At 52.1% G+C, this 16,516-nt stretch overlaps 2 protein-coding genes and 1 non-coding gene across 4 annotated transcripts in view; 1 reads left to right on the top strand and 2 right to left on the bottom strand.

Annotated features, from left to right (window-relative positions):
- The window catches only part of CAPZB (capping actin protein of muscle Z-line subunit beta), a 136,432-nt gene that overhangs the window by 45,060 nt on the left and 74,856 nt on the right, over nt 1–16,516 (bottom strand). The window lies entirely within an intron of this gene.
- Nucleotides 2,363–2,779, bottom strand: LOC133088909 (small ribosomal subunit protein eS24-like). The gene has a single exon (XM_061187045.1). The coding sequence runs from the start codon at nt 2,777–2,779 to the stop codon at nt 2,363–2,365; it is 417 nt and encodes a 138-aa protein (XP_061043028.1).
- On the top strand, nt 3,156–3,228 carry TRNAG-CCC (transfer RNA glycine (anticodon CCC)). Its single transcript has one exon. It is a non-coding gene; the product is annotated as a tRNA-Gly (tRNA).

Below are 16,516 nucleotides of genomic sequence, written 5' to 3'. Positions count from 1 at the left end.
TGGCAGCCACTTTTCTAGAAAATGGGATCCAGCCCTCCCTACCTGTCCAAGTAGATCTGGGTACTTTCAAGGCCAGCATAAAGGAGCAGGAGGGACTCCACCCCCCCTCCACACCCCACTTTGTAACTCACGTCCTTCGAAGCACAGACAACGCAGATTAAGGCAGCAGCGCAAGGGGTTGATCCGTGGTACCAGCTGTCATCAATGGCCACTCCTGTTGCCTGCCCAGCCTCCTTTCCTATTCTTCTGGTCACAAAGCTCCTGACTCCATATGGTTGGGCAAGGCTGATCTCTACTCCACCACCAGCCATGGGCAACGAGAGGGCCTCAGCCCCTGGCATATGCAGGGAAGAGTCTTCTCCAGGGGCGATGGAGGGATACACGGCTCACCTCCTTTCTGCCAGGGCAGCTGGGTTGGGGGTGCAGGGCCTGGGCTGCAGCAGGCATCGGGAGAGTACCTCCCTGCATTTCTGAGCACTGCAGGGCCGTGGAGATAGTACCTGAGCGCCCAGATCCAGCCACCCTTGAAGATCTGTGCCTGGACTTTTCAAGATCTACGGTCAGGTTCTAACCAACCTAAGGAAAACATACATCTGAACTGCAATTCACAAAGCTACGGCTGTGCACAGAAAAACACAGAGAGCTCATGAATGACGGATGACTTGCCCCACCACAAAAAGCACCTGGTTGTGATATGGCTGGATGATTCTCCACCCCAGCAGGTACAATTTTCGCCTTTTGGATAAACTCCCAAGTTGGGCCATATCCTTGTATTCTGTTTCCCTCCACCAGTCCTGTTTCTTTGATCAAAGATAAAATGCTCTGTAAAAATAACATTATTGTCGTCATGTGGAACGAGAAGTGTGGACTACACGGTGTGCTCGCAGATTCGTACCAGAGCAGCTGCCAAGGGCGCATTAGTCATGATCTGGCACCACCACCAATTCGTCTCACTCCCACCCCATCCCACCCCTTCCCACCCCTGCGCTTCTGCCTGAACCCTCTCAAACCACCACACTGTCCTACTCAGTGCTTCTAGACATGCGAGTTTGCACATGCGTTCTTCCACTTAAAAATCCTCCCCACTTACGGCTGCTGGATAAAATAATGCATTGGCCAGTTAAATTTGTATTTCAGACACATAATGAATAATGTTTTAGTATGTCTCCAGTTTACACACGACATATATTGTTTGTTAAATCTGGCAACCTATCCCCATATAGTCTTAAACCCTACCACCCTTCAGGGCCCAGCTGTAACTCCAACTTCCTTATCAAGATGTCACCTTCTTTGGAATTCCTGCAGTGACGATGGTATCAACTGAATCCTAAATGCTCTGGGGACGGCTGTTCTAACACTGGCCTCAACTATCAGGTTACTCCTTCCTCGAGACTTAACACTCCTCACTGAGCGCTGACTCGGTGCCCGCGGAGGCCAGTCCTCCAGACCCAGGCCAGTGACGCGCACACTGGTGGGTGCTCCGGCGTGTTGGCGTAAGTGGGTATCAATCGTATGATTTAGGGTCACAGTACAGACCCAACCCCACCCCACCTCCTAGTCATGTCAAATGCTTAGAACAGTGGAAGAAATCACATTAAGTCTCATGGATCACAAGTTTGCACAGCAATTTAAATGAAAGGACAGGTCCAAACAAAGCCGGGAGTTCACTTCAGGGTGTGAGTGTCATAGGCTCTGCTGCCTCGGGACCCAAGGAGGGCCTCTGGCGAGAACATGTGGTTGGTGTCGACCACCCGAGGGCTGGACGGTTTCTGTCCAAACTGCCCATCTGACCTGCTTAACAGCCTTTGTAAGGAATGTTCAGATAACACCAAAGGTGTCAGACCAATCCAAGCTGTTGGGGGCATTTAAACCTAATTCCAAGTAAAGTGGAATAATAAACAACATTGCACTGGCCGAGACAGCGTTCCCGTCGCTGTTCTGGTGGTGAAGTTCACGCCTCCGTCGGTCTCTCCACTGCCACTCTGTGGCCACACCCCAGGGAGCAGGAACCGCCTCGCCCTTCACCACCGGCACCCCCACCTGGCTGACGAGCGCCCACAGGGCCACAGGAAAGATCGGGTGAAACAGGAATAAAGCGAAGTAGGGCAGGGAGAGGAAAAAACCCAGAAGGTAGAAGGCAGGAGAGAGGCTAGCATGCCACGAGCTACTGCCTCAGGTGACCCCTTAACGATACCGAGAATAAAGAGACGGACACCAGGAGGGGGCGGGGGTGCCAGGCGCTGCACTACGTAAACTCTACCTGCGTCGCCGCCTTGATTTTTTTATTTATTAAGTTTTTCATGTAAAAGGCCTTAGTTTATTAATTCCTTCACGAAAAATCTGCACGAACACCGCAGAATCTTTACTCCTTCTGCTGTCCAATCTCCAGCTGACTTCTTTTTGCCAGCACCAAACTGGCTTCTGCAGTCCCCATGACCGTCTTTATTCTGCTCGTGCGTTCCTTTCGCTGCTTTCTTGAGGTCTTCTCGTACAGGCCATGTCTTGCAAGCCTGTGTTTGGGCTGATCCTTCTTCGTGTGACCCAAGGAATCGTAAACCATGCCAAGGCCAGTTGTCTTGCCATCACCAAAATGGGTTCTGAACCCAAACACAAAGATGACGTCTGGTGTGGTCTTGTACATTTTGGCTAGTTTTCCCCAAATTTCTGTCTTAGGTACTGTTGCCTTCCCAGGATGAAGGACATCAGTGACCACTTGTTCCCGCTGAAGTAGTCGGGTGGTCATGAACTTCCTGGTCCAGATAGTTACTGTGTTGTTCATGATGGCATGATGGTGGCTGATCTTCAAGCAGCCAGGGAGAAAAGAGCCTGCATCGCCTCCTTTAATCCTCAAAACAGCCCTGCATATAGATATGATTACTGTCCCTATTTTAAAGAAGGGCGAGGGAATTCCCTGGTGGTCCAGTGGTTAGGGCTCCGCGCTTCCACTGCAGGGGACACGGGTTCGATCTCTGGTCGGGGAACTAAGATCCCACATGCCGCAAGGTGCGGCCAAATAAAGGCGGGGGGGTGGCAAAATAGGGCCTTAGAGAAGTAACCTGCCCCAAGTCACACAGCTACTAGCCAATGTCTAAGAAAAGACATGTGACATACAGTATATCTGGGTTAAAAAAATAAAAATTACAGGGACTTCCACTTCCCTGGTGGTCCAGTGGCTAAGACTCTGCACTCCCAATGCAGGGGCCCCAGGTTCGATCCCTGGTCGGGGAACTAGATCCCGCATGCCGCAGCTAAGAGTTCGTACGCCGCAACTAAAGGTCCCGCACGCCGCAACTAAAGATCCCACACGCCGCAACGAAGACCCGACGCAGCCAGATAAATAAATTTTTTAAAAAGCTATACAAAATAACTAACTAAATAAAAATTACATTCACTCTTGCTGTTGTCTCAAACTGAATCCTTTTCTACTATCTAGCCCAACAGCTGATCACACGAAAAGAGATACAAATCAGAAGTTTCCGGCCACAAGTGAGGTTTGTGTTCGGGCCGCCATATGGTTCTACTTTGCCTCTTCCCCTTCTCCATTAGTTATTAATGTTGAAAAAAATTGTTCAACCAGAAAAAGAAACTTGAGATGAACCCTTTAAAAAGCACAAAAGCCAGACCAGTTCAACTCCATGGATAATCTAATCCACGGCGCCCTCGTCTTTAAGAAATGCACCCTTGTACCTCGGTTTTTTAAAAAAATGGCCAAATGAACACATTCCGTCTTTTGATCTGCCCGCTGGCTGAGAGCCCGCCACCAGAGAGATAAGAATCGAAAACAGACCGTGTTCGCTGGGTCGCACACTCAGATGAGTAACGTTGTTGAAACCATGGCTGGGCAGAGTGCTGGCTGGCCCCACTTCCCGGCAGACAGCAAAGTATCAGGATGCCGGGGCTCCCTCCCCGTGGCCAGCAGAGGTCTCTGCTTACAATCCGTTCCTTTTATTTTTTCCAAGGCCCCAAACCTTCCCCGCTTTTCTCTAATAAAAATTAAAAAAGAAAATAAGGAGAGTGCTTTCAGTGACACACATGCCTGTGTCAGAAACACAACCTACAGGGTGGCATTCTGGAAAACACCAAACTCAAAATCAAACACAAGTTCGAATCCTTGGTCTGCCACTTCCTGGCTGAGTGTAACCTTCCTCAACCTCAGAACTGGGGGCTACAACACCTACGTCAGTAGATCCTGAGTGCCCACCCCAGGCACCTGTCAGGTGCCATGGATTCAGCGGCAGACGAGATGCACGGGCACGGCCCTGCTCTCCCAAAGCACGCTCCAGCCGCTGGAAACAGACAAGGCACGAGGAGCCATCCTGAGAGTGGCGAGGGCTGTGACGCGGACCTGATGGGGACGGGAGGGGTACTGCAGGGATTCGGTGGTCTAGGAGGTGGACGGAGCTGACACGTGAGTGGAGGAAAGGAGAGGCACTGTGATGGGACTGAAGAGCCGGCCCCAGGCTCCCCCCGCCCTCACCCCGAGGAGAGTAGAAGAGAGAAGCATCTGTGCGCTGGAGTCCTCGGCCAGGTGGAGCAGTGCCTGTGGGCCCCTTTAAATGTGATGGCAAGCCCCGGCAAACTGTTTTTCATAAAACTTCTTAAAGCCTCCCTCCCACCTCTTCCCCAGACTCCCAGGTTTAAGAAGGATGCACTTGAGGACCCATCCGTGAACGTGGGCCCAGGCGGCCTCCGGAGCCTATGGGAGATGAGGGACACCCCCAGCCCCACCCCCCTGATCAGGGTGGAGGAAACAAAGTCCTCCCCACGATTGCCCAGCAGCAGCTTTTTTTTTTTAATTTTTAAATATTTATTTATTTGGCTGTGCCGGGTCTTAGTTGCGGCGTGCGGGATCTTTAGTTGCGGCATGCGGGATCTTTAGTTGTGGCATGTGGGATCTAGTTCCCTGACCAGGGACGGAACCCGGGCCCCCTGCACTGGGAGCACGAAGTCTTAGCCAATGGACCACCAGGAAAGTCCCAGCCCAGCGGCAGCTCTGTTACCAGGACCTTAGTTGTCACCAGAAACACCTTGGGCCCTGGAAGCAGAGTTTCCAAGTGAACTGATGTAACGCCTCTCCGAGTGTGGGTGCCCCGCACTGGGGACACCTCACCCCGTCCTGTAAACCCACTCAGAGGGTTTGCCTGAGGAAGCGGAGGGGGAGCCCAGGGGGCCTTGCTCACCCTGCAGGACCCCACCCTCCCCACCGCGCGGACGGGAAAACCCAAGGGCAGGGAAGCACCTCACACAGGCGGCTAGGTGGGGGCAGGGCAGAACTGAACTCTGAGTTCCAGACTCTGACCCAGCGATTCCAGAGCACAGGCCCCGCTGGGCCGGCAAGGCGAGGGGCTCCCGCTCCCACTCCCCCTTCCAGTGGGGCTCCGAGGAGAGGGGGTGAAAAAGGAAGAGAATCGGGGGGAACTCGGGGTCTGCACGGTCCCTGCCCGCCCACCCCGACTCCTGCGCTGTGGGCAGGGGCCCGTGCCACTGCCAGCGCCACCACCCAGCACAGCCTGACCCCAGGGCCGCCGGCCCTCCTCGTGTTTCAGATCCGGCCTCTCTTCTAATTAAGCTATCATTGGACTCTGAGAACAATATTCTTTAAGTACAAGTTCAGACCGTTTTCTTCACTTGAAGACTGCGAATTATAAAATGTGCTTTTAAGGAGAACACTGTTAAATTTACACGACAAGTGTAGGAAGCAATCTCCCAATTTTGGCAACATCATAACGTGTGCGAACCGTGCCCCTCAGATTTGGGCCACTGGCACGGGCTCCTGAGAGTCACACACTGCCAGCCGGGTCTCATCGCTGAGGGTCTAACACATGGGAAGCTGCCAACATTAGGAAAGCGTTTCTGATCAACACATGTTTTATTCTGCCTAGAAATCAATTTTTCATGTGCCATTAACAACAAAGAGCTTTCTCAAGAAACAATAAGCCTCCCACCGCTCTTTTCTTAGGCAGGTGCCCCAAACCACCCCAGAGATAAATAATAAACAAAGGCACACTTCCTGGGCTGGGTTTCAGCCATTCATGCCCCAAAGCTTTGCCTTCTAGAAGCTTGGAGGCTAGAGTAAGAAGCCAGAAGCATTTTCTAAAGAAGGGTCAGGAGGGGGCAGGACAAAGAGAAGACAAACTGAAAGGGGAAATTGAAATCACTACACGTGGGTCATCCAGGGGCACACACAAGGCTCCTGTTGTCCACATGTAACCCTACGCTTCCTGAAGGGGACGAACCAGGTGCTTGGAGCCTAATTAAATTAACTGTTCCCTGGCCGGGAGCGACCACATCACCTGTGTCTGCGCTGAGAGAAGCTGGGGTCTTTCTAAGCCACCCGCCCCTCTTAATGAAGGGCTGGCCCCGAGGGATAGGGCACGATACACAAGCACCTTTAAGAAGCCAGAAGCAGAAAACTCACTGGGTCTAAGTTACGTGCACTGGCTCCTGAGGGCTTCGCACAGCCACCAGGCCGGTTTCAGGAGCTGCTGCACACGGGGCAGCCAACTGCCTCGGCCTGGACGGCCGCGGGCGGGAAGCTCCCCAACCCGGCCTGGGCCCAGCCTCCCACCGCAGCCCCATGGCTCTCCCACGAGCCCCTCAGCCACCCCTCCAGCCGACATCCTGACAGTCTCTCCACCAGGATCGCCTGTCCTTCTCCCGGTGCTACCTAGTGACCCCCAGTTATCCTTCAAGGTCCTCTTCTACGCATGCCCAAGGCTTCCTTAGCGAAGGCAATGCCCCTCATCTACGGGCTACGACCCTGCCGCTCTATATAAGACTGGGTCCCAGGCCGCACAGATTCGGGATGGGGTGTCTTTCCTCAGGGCAGGGATGAGATGTCTGGACGGCCCTGGGCCTAGCATAAGGCTGGCGGGGCTTCCTAAATGCCGGTGGGACCGTGGTTGAATTGTGGAAAAGAAGGGCCACTCAGGTGGAGCTCTGATCTTTTGAAGCCCATGTCTATCTCAGGGGGAAGCGCCCCCCAGTGTTCTTCAGCACCTCTCCCAGAGCTGGACTAGGGACCAGCTGGGTGGGTGGGTGGGGGCGACAGTGAGAGGGTGATGACCTGGGGCGGCACCGCATCGCTGTGACCAAGGGCCTCCCAAGGTGGATGCAGACTCGAGCTCCTGCACCTTCCCTGGGGTGTGGACCACCACCTTGAGAGGACCTGTGGGGCCGGCCCTTGCCCCTCACACTCCACTCAGGCACCTCCTGAAGCTGGGCCCACAGCCTCCCCTGTGCGAGGAAGGCACGCGTGGACAGAGTGGAGATCTCTTCCCGAACGGCCTGCGGTCCTCCTTTCTCAGGCTGTGTTAAAGCATTATTGCATTGGGTGCATTCTTACAAATCACCTCAAATCTTTCTGGGAAAAAGACCAGGGAAAAATACATTAAAACAACTCGCTTATCACATGGTCTTTTTGCAAAGACAATGTAACTTCACGGGCCGGACAGAGGGTCCATCTGTTTTAGTATTACCGTTTTAGTGTTATTAGTATTATTAAAGCAATGATCCTAACAACAGCAAACTTTTTTTTTTTTTTAAGTGCCTGTTATGCATGAGACACTCTTCTAAGCACGGAACACACATCCTCATTTTATCATCATGGCAACCCTGTACGAAGCAGTGGTGCTACTGTTATCCCAATTTATGCCAAGTTCTCATAATTTACAGATGAGGACACTGAGGCACAGGGAGGTTCAGGATAATAACTTGGCTAAGGTCACACAGGTCGCAGGTGGCAGAGCCAGAATTCAAGGAAACCCATGCAATCTCACCCCAGGACTCCTCAGAGCCACCCGGGGAGGCCAAGGACCTTGTGAGGCAGCAGCCGAGGCTCAGAGCCACGCAACCACTGAGTCACATGCCACAGTCCTGGTTCTTTCCACCATATGTTCTCTCCAAACTCTCAAGACCACAGACTTGTAAACAACCCAGACAGCGCAACAGTCCACCAGAACCCAGTGATGCTGCCGGTCCCTTTCAAGTGGAACCGCTCACGCCGTGCGAGCACGTGTGTCTGAGCGGGGGTGGGGGCCAGCACGGATGTGCCATGTTATGTGAGGGATACCCAGAGCAAGTCAGTGGCTTTTCTTTCCGCCTTAGCACAAAAATCATCCTGGCTGGCTGGCCACAACGTTTCACACTGGATTCTTTCCACTGGATGGATGTCTCATCAAGGTTTTGTTTTAACTTCACCAAGTCAGCCAGAGAAAAGGACCACGCACGGCCAAAGAAAAATCTGCAACTCTTCCTATTGGGGAAACAGTCAGATCCGCTCAGGAGTAATGGATGTCTCCCTTTCGTTGTCTGTGTCTTCCCGGATCAAGAGCTCCTCTGTTTCTCCACTTTGGCTCATTAGGAAGTAAAACCCAAATCCTCCAGATAAAATCTACCTAACGTATGAAGGATTAAATACAGTGTCCCCATCCTCAAAGTCTAATAGGAGAGAGCGGGGCACAAGTGAAGCCCCAGCGTGCTCTGTGCTCTGGACCGGGGAAGTACTGGATGCTATGGAAACTAGGGGGGTTGCCCAGAGCTTCTCTGGAGGAGAAAAGGAGCAGGGGAGGCCGGGGTACATGTCTTGAGGAGCTAACATCTGAGCTCAGTTATAAAAACTGAAGCACGTCTGTGGCAGAGGAGGTCACAGAGAAGCCGGCGGGACTGAGAGGCAGGAGTGCCCATCTGGTCAAAGGAGTGCAGCGTGGAACGCTGAACAGTGATGGCTACACAACTCTGTGAAGATGCTGAAAAGCCCCTGCAGGCTTTAAAAGGGTGAATTTTATAGTACGTGAATTGTATCTACATAATCACAATTTTATCTCTATTGTTTAAAAAAAAAAAAAAAAAAAAAAAGGCGAATTGAGAGAATATTCCAGGCAGAGAGCACAGGCATATTCCAGGGAACTGTAAGTTCAATGCAAATACAAAAAAATTAATTGGGGTTTCCAGCAGATAAGAATATGTTACATGACCTAAGTTTTAGGTTAGTAAAAAGTGACCCCGGGCATCAGGAACCAGGGGCACAGTTATCTTTCTCTTCACTCTTGTATCTATCTGGCTATTGACCCTTACAACCCAGAGCTTTCTACGTGAGAATAAATTAATGCAGCACATGGTAGGGATGCATCACCAGTCTGGAAGCCAGAGGTGGGTCTTCAGTGAAGTGGGGCTAGATCACCAGATGAGCCATAGCTGCCCTGGTCCTCAGTTTCCTCATCTCTAAAATGGACCAGGGACTTCCCCGGCAGTCCAGTGGTTAAGACTTAGCCTTCCAATGCACGGGGTGTGGGTTCGGTCCTTGGTCGGGGAGCTAAGATCCCACATGCCTCGGGGCCAAAAAAACAAAACACAAAACAGAAGCAATTATTGTAACGAATTCAATAAAGACTTTAAAAATGGTCCACAGCAGAATGTAAATTGATACAACCACTATGGAAAACAGTATGGAGGTTCCTTAAAAGACTAAAAACAGAACTACCATAGGACCCAGCAATCCCACTACTGGGCATATACCTTGAGAAAACCATAATTCAAAAAGAGACACGTACCACAATGTTCACTGCGCACTATTTACAATAGCCAGGACACGGAACCAACCTAAATGTCCATCAACAGATGAATGGATAAAGATGTGGCACATATATACAATGGAATATTACTCAGCCATAAAAAGAAACGAAATTGAGTTATTTGTAGTGAGGTGGATGGACCTAGAGTCTGTCATACAGAGTGAAGTAAGTCAGAAAGAGAAAAACAAATACCGTATGCTAACGCATATATATGGAATCCAAAAAAAAAAACCAACAAAATGGTACTGATGAACCTAGTTGCAGGGCAGGAATAAAGAAGGAGACACAGAAAATGGACTTGAGGAAACGGGGTGGGAGGGGGAAGCTGGGGCGAAGTGAGAGTAGCATGGACATATATACACTACTGAATGTAAAACAGTTGGCTGGTGGGAAGCAGCAGCATAGCACAAGGAGATCAGCTCGGTGCTCTGCGACGACCTAGAGGGGTGGGATAGGGAGGAGGGGAGGGAGGCTCAAGAGGGAGGGGATATGGGGACATGTGTATGCATATGGCTGATTCACTTTGTTGTGCAACAGAAACTAACACAGTACTATGAAGCAATTATACTCCAATAAAGATCTATTAAAAAAAAAAATGGTCCACAACAAAAAAAATCTTTAAAAAAAAATAAAATAAAATGGACCCAAACTGAACAAGATGGATGTCATGGTTCTCCAAGGCAGAGGAGAGGCACTTGGTGGGGCTCAAGGTGGTAAGAGTAAGAGGGGAAGTCTGGGCCCAACACGATCCATTCAAGTTTGCTATAAGATTTAATTTGGGGCTTCCCTGGTGGCGCAGTGGTTAAGAATCCACCTACCAATGCAGGGGACACAGGTTCGAGCCCTGGTCCGGGAAGATCCCACATGCCGCGGAGCAACTAAGCCCGTGCGCCACAACTACTCAGCCCGCGCTCTAGAGCCCGCAAGCCACAACTACTGAGCTCACGTGCCACAACTACTGAAGCCCGCGCGCCTAAAGCCCGTGCTCCGCAACAAGAGAAGCCACTGCAGTGAGAAGCTCACGCACTGCAACAAAGAGTAGCCCCCGCTCGCCGCAACTAGAGAAAGCCCGCACGCAGCAACGAAGACCCAACGCAGCCACAAAAAACACTTTATTAAGAAAAATATTTAGTTTGAAAAGAGGGCTCCACTAATTTTTAAAATGTCTGAAAACCACTAGACTAGATGACCAGTAAGGTTCATTTCAGTGTTAAGATCCTACAAAGTTTCATAGTGCAAGACTTAGTTTATTTACTTATCATCTCTACGACCATCCAGGATATGGCTGTATGAACTCATCAAAAGTTTGTGACATTCTAAAAAAAAAGCTTGTGACGTTCTTCCTAAAACAAAATGTCTACTGAGCAAGGTACTTGGTGAGACCCCAAACTGACTAAGCCCTGGGCCTGTCTCCAAGGTGCACACGCGTGAATGACCCACGACAGGGGAAGAAGAAAAAAGCTTGTGACTGCATGCGCTTCTCCCCTGAATTCCAGTTCAAATTTAAAATTCTTAGGAAAGTTCTCTATCTGTAAAACCCAAATTACCACCCCCCCTTCTCTCTTCCAGGAGTGCTCTCCTGCCCCCAGAGGCCCCTGCCCCAATCCTATTCCCTAAAGGGAAGCCCAGCTTTTCCTGCTCCCCATGGCACAGACCTTTATCAACTTGAGTGTCCCCGTCACTGATCTGAGGCTCCTGCCGGGTGGCCTCAACCCAGAGCCGGCAGGACCCGCAGCTGCTCCTCACGGACCCTGTTCTCGGCCGACTTCAAAGGTTGGGGAAAGCAGGCTGAGAGTGCCACGCTCTGCTCAAGGGTTTAAATCTGTCTCCCAGACTAGACGCGCTCTAAGGGCGTGACCTGGGCACTCCTCCTCCAGGGCCAGCGCCTGCCAGCCTGCACAGGGCTTCCTGACGGCCCTCAGAAAGGAAACGCTTTCTGCCTCTTCTGGTCCTGGGAAGTGGAATCTCTCTCCAACTCACTTGTATCATATTTCTCATCAACCAGAGGGCAGGATCTAACTTAGAGAGAGACTCTTCAGACCTCTTCATGGAAGCTCTCCGAGCATTTCACAAAACTCTGCTCTCTGAGCCCCCCAGCAACAGGATGCCATACAGTCCCTGAAATGCAGGCGCTAGGCAGACCTCCTACTGGAGATTTCTATTAGGGCAAGGCCAAGGAAGGGGTCTTTGTGCATTTCTGATGAATTGTGCCTCCGGCTCCAGCTGACAAGGACCAGGTATCTTCTTCACCTGGGGAGAGCTTAGCCTCCTGCTAACACATCCCGATCCTCACCTAGGTCAGATTCCTTCTGAAGTACTTCCCTGGCCTTGCAGCACGGCTCCCATTAAACAGAAGCACGGGAGGACGAAGCTCTTTTGTCCTCATCCACCTAGAAGTTACAACAGCATGGCCACCAGCAGCACCCGCTGCCACCTCCCAGTGCCGTGGTGAGATACAGACAACGAGGTTAACAACAGCAAATAACCAACCAAAGAGCATCTGTGCACGCAATTCCAAAGAGACTTAAATTTCCTGTACAGAGGCAGAATAAAAGCCAAAAAGGAAAAAACTTCCCTCAAACAAGAGTGGGGGCTTTCAAGGAGACTTGCTGAGTGGCAAACATTTCGGAAAGATGGAATTTTAAACACAAACACCAAAGGGCAGAGATTTGAGGCAGAAGAGCTATGCACGCAGCTGGGAGGCCCTTTAATTAGGGAAAGATTTGCAAAGCCTGTGGAGCATCGGCAAATCTCCCCCCCCCCGACCCCCCGTGGTCTCCGGAATGGAAAGAATGTGGAAAGCAATGGGGTAATCAACAAGTTCCAATTTGCTTGACACTCTCACCCAGAAGGAAGCACGTGGTCTTGTCCCCTGCCACCTTTCAGTGGTCCCAGAGATCCCTTAAAGCAACAGAAGAGGACCACCGGGCCGTGGGAGAAGACAGGCTGGATTTTCTCCTTCCTAACGGTGCTTCCCACAGACAGCATGCAGGAAAGCTCTTCTGTCAAGGAGTTTTAAGGCAAAAACATGATTCAAGGGAAAACTAACCCCTGGGCACCCCCACGCCCAGACCTAGGGACTGTATTTCTGCATGTATTATAGAGCACTCTCACAAGTATTTCCAGCGGACTTAAATATCCTGCACTTGGGCAAATGATCTGTAATAAAATGGAAAAATGATATCCCCTGCTCATCCAAATGGAACACTTGGACTCCCAAGGGGCGGGAGCAGAAACAATGGTTTTCCCCAAATAGCCGACACCCGCGCTGATACTCCTCTTTTGGGACATGGTGACATTCAGTGCAGCGCTGGGGCACAGGTAATTAAACTCTACTTTGGAGGATACCCTGTGTGAGGATTCCCAGCAGTCACAAGAAGAGTTACCAAATCTTAAATTATAAGGGTAACAAGGATCAGGAACAAAGGCACAGACTTTGCACCCCTCTCCACCACCAAAATCTAAGAGTTCAGGAAAAACGGAAAGTCGGGAGTTTACTTTGGGTTCCCTCAGGGGCAGCAGCTGTTACTGACCAGAGCTGCAAAGGAGGCGCCCGGACTTGACAGAACGCCTGACTGATCGGATTCAGAAAGTCCCAGGTCTCTGTGAGATCAGACAAGATAAAGGCCGGTGGCACCGGCAGCTCCATAAAGCACTTGGCCAGCAAGCTCACTGCTTCCCAGGAGAGGACTGAGGTGGGCTTTTCCAGAGGCAGACGGGCACGTGGAGTAGCCTAAGAAAAAGGCCCATTTCCCAGCCCTAATCTTGAAATTACAGGTAGTCAATTGATCTCCCTCCCCTCCCTCATCCACCTAGAAAGTCTGAGCAGCAACCAACAGCTGATCCGCAGCACAACTGGAGTGTGCGCCCATCACCTGCTTTTTGGCAAGGGATCCACAAGGCCTGAGCCAGTGCCCACGGCTCATCAGGCATCGGTTCTCGGGCTGTGATCGGGACGGAAACACACTGCTCCTATTCAGTCTCGGCCTGGCTGGTTCCCTCCCTAGCGCCCCGTGAGGCTCTCTCGGGCTCCACCTACTCTGAGGAGCCTTCCCTGAAACCCACCCACCAAGGGTGGGCCTGGTGCCCCTCGGTGGTGCTTCCACAGAACTCTGTGCTCCTCTCATGGGAATCCTTGTAGTGGATCCACCTGGGTACCTGCTCCCCCTCCCGCCCCATGACTGTGCGCGCTCTGAAGACAAATCTCATTGCACGTATCACTCTGACCCCAGGGCTTCGTCTCAGGCCCTAGCACTCAGCAGGGGCTCCAACAAGCCTTCCCTGGGTGTCCATCACGTGCCACACACTGGGGATACAAAGGTGAACAGAGCAGACATGAGATCCCTGCCCTCAGAGAGCTCAGTGGGCAGCGGCAGATTCCTATAATTAAGCCATTCCCGCCGAGAGTAAGGGTGAGCGCCGTGGCCGGGTGATGAGGTGGGAGGGGGCGGGGAGTGGGGCCCAAGCGGCGGGCTGCCAGACAAGCAGGGTGGGTGTGAGATGTGTTCCCAGTAAAGGGGACAGCACGGACAAAGACCCAACGAGACAGGCCACGGGGCCTCTGGGAGACCCTTGAGCAGGTCAGTATGGCTGGAGCAGAGGGGCCGTGGGGAAGGCAGGAGGGGTGGACGGGGCCCGATCAAGAGTTCTCAAACCCAGACCGCTGTCTGGGCTCGGCCCTGATGACACTGCGGAGCCGTGAAGGGCCGCGGAGGGTCATGACTGGCACCACGTGGGGAATGGCTACTCTGGCTGCAGAAAGCGAGCTGGGGCAGGTGGGGGCTGTAGGCACGGAGGTCCAGAGGCGGGCAGGGGCAGCCAGTGATCTAGGGTGGGGTAGCAGCAAGAGAGAGTTCACTGGACTGCTCTAACATGAAGATAAACACACCTTCCGCCGACAGGCTGGACGGGGGTGGGCAGCGCTCTTTCCAAGTGACCACTTTGGGCACATGGAACCATGTCTCCCCTGGTCTCCAACTGTCTGAGCCGCACCCAACGCCGCTGGGGCCTGCCTCTCTCCTGGACCCCCAGCCGTCACACGCCTGCTTACTAATGCCTTCACTGTCGAGACCTGAGGAGGCCTGAGCCCGCCTCACTGCCCCCTTCCCGGCGGGGAGCCGGCAGCATCTCCTAGAGCCTGATCAGGAAGCACTCACCCAGCGGCCGGGCCCAGTGGGAAAAGCAGACCACTCTGACAAGGGGCACACTCCTTAAAAGGACAGCTGAACTCTAACGGGCAAGGCCAAGAATTCAAGCTGCTCTGTCACTGAACTTCTCCACTCACTACCTGCTGTCATCAAGGCCACAAGGAGAGCTGGCCAGCATCTTCTTTTTCGTTGTCACAGCAGTTAGCACTGACACTGAGTGCTCACTTGCAACCCGACACCGCCCCAAGCCCCTGAGCCACGCTACTCAGTCCTCACAGCTGCCCTCTTTGAGAATGAGGTAAAGTCATCATTCGCTTCCTTGTATAGACGAGGAAACTGAGGCACAGAGAACTAAAGTCGCCTACTCAAGGTCACCTGGATAATTCAGGGCACACCCAGAGGCCGCTAACTCAGACTCCCGTGGTCTTAAAGACTCAAGATGATTTACCGCCTTTCCGAGTACTGCCACCTGCCAGGGCCACCAGCCCTGGGCATGCGGGGGGGAGGTCTCCTGCGTTACGTCTCAGCTTCACAGCATCTTTGTCTCCCTGCATCTCTCCGCCTCAGATGACGCAGCATAGGAAGCATAATATGCCCCCTCCCCTCGCAGAGTTCAGGGATGGGCGGGTTTATTGGATGGTTAACTAATATTTATTTAGCATCGAAGACATGGCCAGGCACTGCGCAGGGTCTGGAGATATGGACGTGCATGGTTACATCCCACAGGTGCTTCCAATCCAGAGGGCCCTTGGGTGCTAATAATACAAAATTACAGCACACCACCAACAGGAAGTGCTCTAAGCCAACCCCTGCTGCGTGACACAACTTGGAGATGTGGCTTCCCTAACACACAGTGCTGAGAAACAGGAAGCTCAGTGAAACAGGGAGGAAAATGCTGGGGAGGCAGTAGTAGGTGAGCAACTTACATTGCCTGGTGCACATCCCTACTCCCAACTGTTTTCGACACACAGTCAGAAAGAGAGGAAAACCCACTCGTGTGAAGGATAATCATTTCCAGCCCGGGGCAAATCTCCTAAAGGGTTCTGTTCTGAACCCAGAGTGTTATTTTAGCTTCCAGTCAACAGTAATTAAGTGTGCCTGTACATTCCAGATAGAGGGGACAGGGAGATTAACGATAATTAAATCTCTTCTGTATTTGGCTTCGAATCTCTCCTCTGAGTAGCCTGCTGTCAAATACTTGTTCCAAAGCCTCCATCTGACATAACTCCTACCACCACCATCTCTAACATCAATTCTGCTCTTAGCTTGAAGGTTTCGATTACATAGAAGGTAACAGGCCCGCAAGGACCCGAAAGTCTGGAGTGTCACAAGTCCCATTCATACCTCTTCTGCTCACCAAACATCCAGTTTGGTCGGTAATCATGTGCAAAGGGGGGCCACAGGCTGGACGGCCCCTTCGTGAGGCCTCTCACAGGCAGGTTCTGTGCATGTTGTGATTGACAGGGTCTCTAATCAACCTTAATTGTGAGTGCGATGGGCCCAGGAAGGCAGCAACAGATGTGGCAAAGGGGCAACCGTGAACCGTCCGACTAATGAATAAAAAGTGTCCGGCCTGATGAGGGCCACTGACCCAAAAATGGAGGAGGGCGGAATCATCCTTCACCCCTGCACCCTTTCAGAAGCTCTTACTCCTTTATGCGAGCAATGGGAAGCCTCCCCCGCCTCCAATCCCCCAACAACAACAAAAAAACAGGGACGGTGGTGCCGCTGGGTGGTGGCAGCCGCTGCCTGGAGGTGGGGACCATGTGAGCATTATTGTGGATGCTTCCGTCTCCG

The sequence above is a fragment of the Eubalaena glacialis genome, chromosome 3, assembly GCF_028564815.1.
Source record: "Eubalaena glacialis isolate mEubGla1 chromosome 3, mEubGla1.1.hap2.+ XY, whole genome shotgun sequence".
NCBI lineage: Eukaryota > Metazoa > Chordata > Mammalia > Artiodactyla > Balaenidae > Eubalaena > Eubalaena glacialis.
This window is presented reverse-complemented; position numbering and strand designations above follow the sequence as displayed.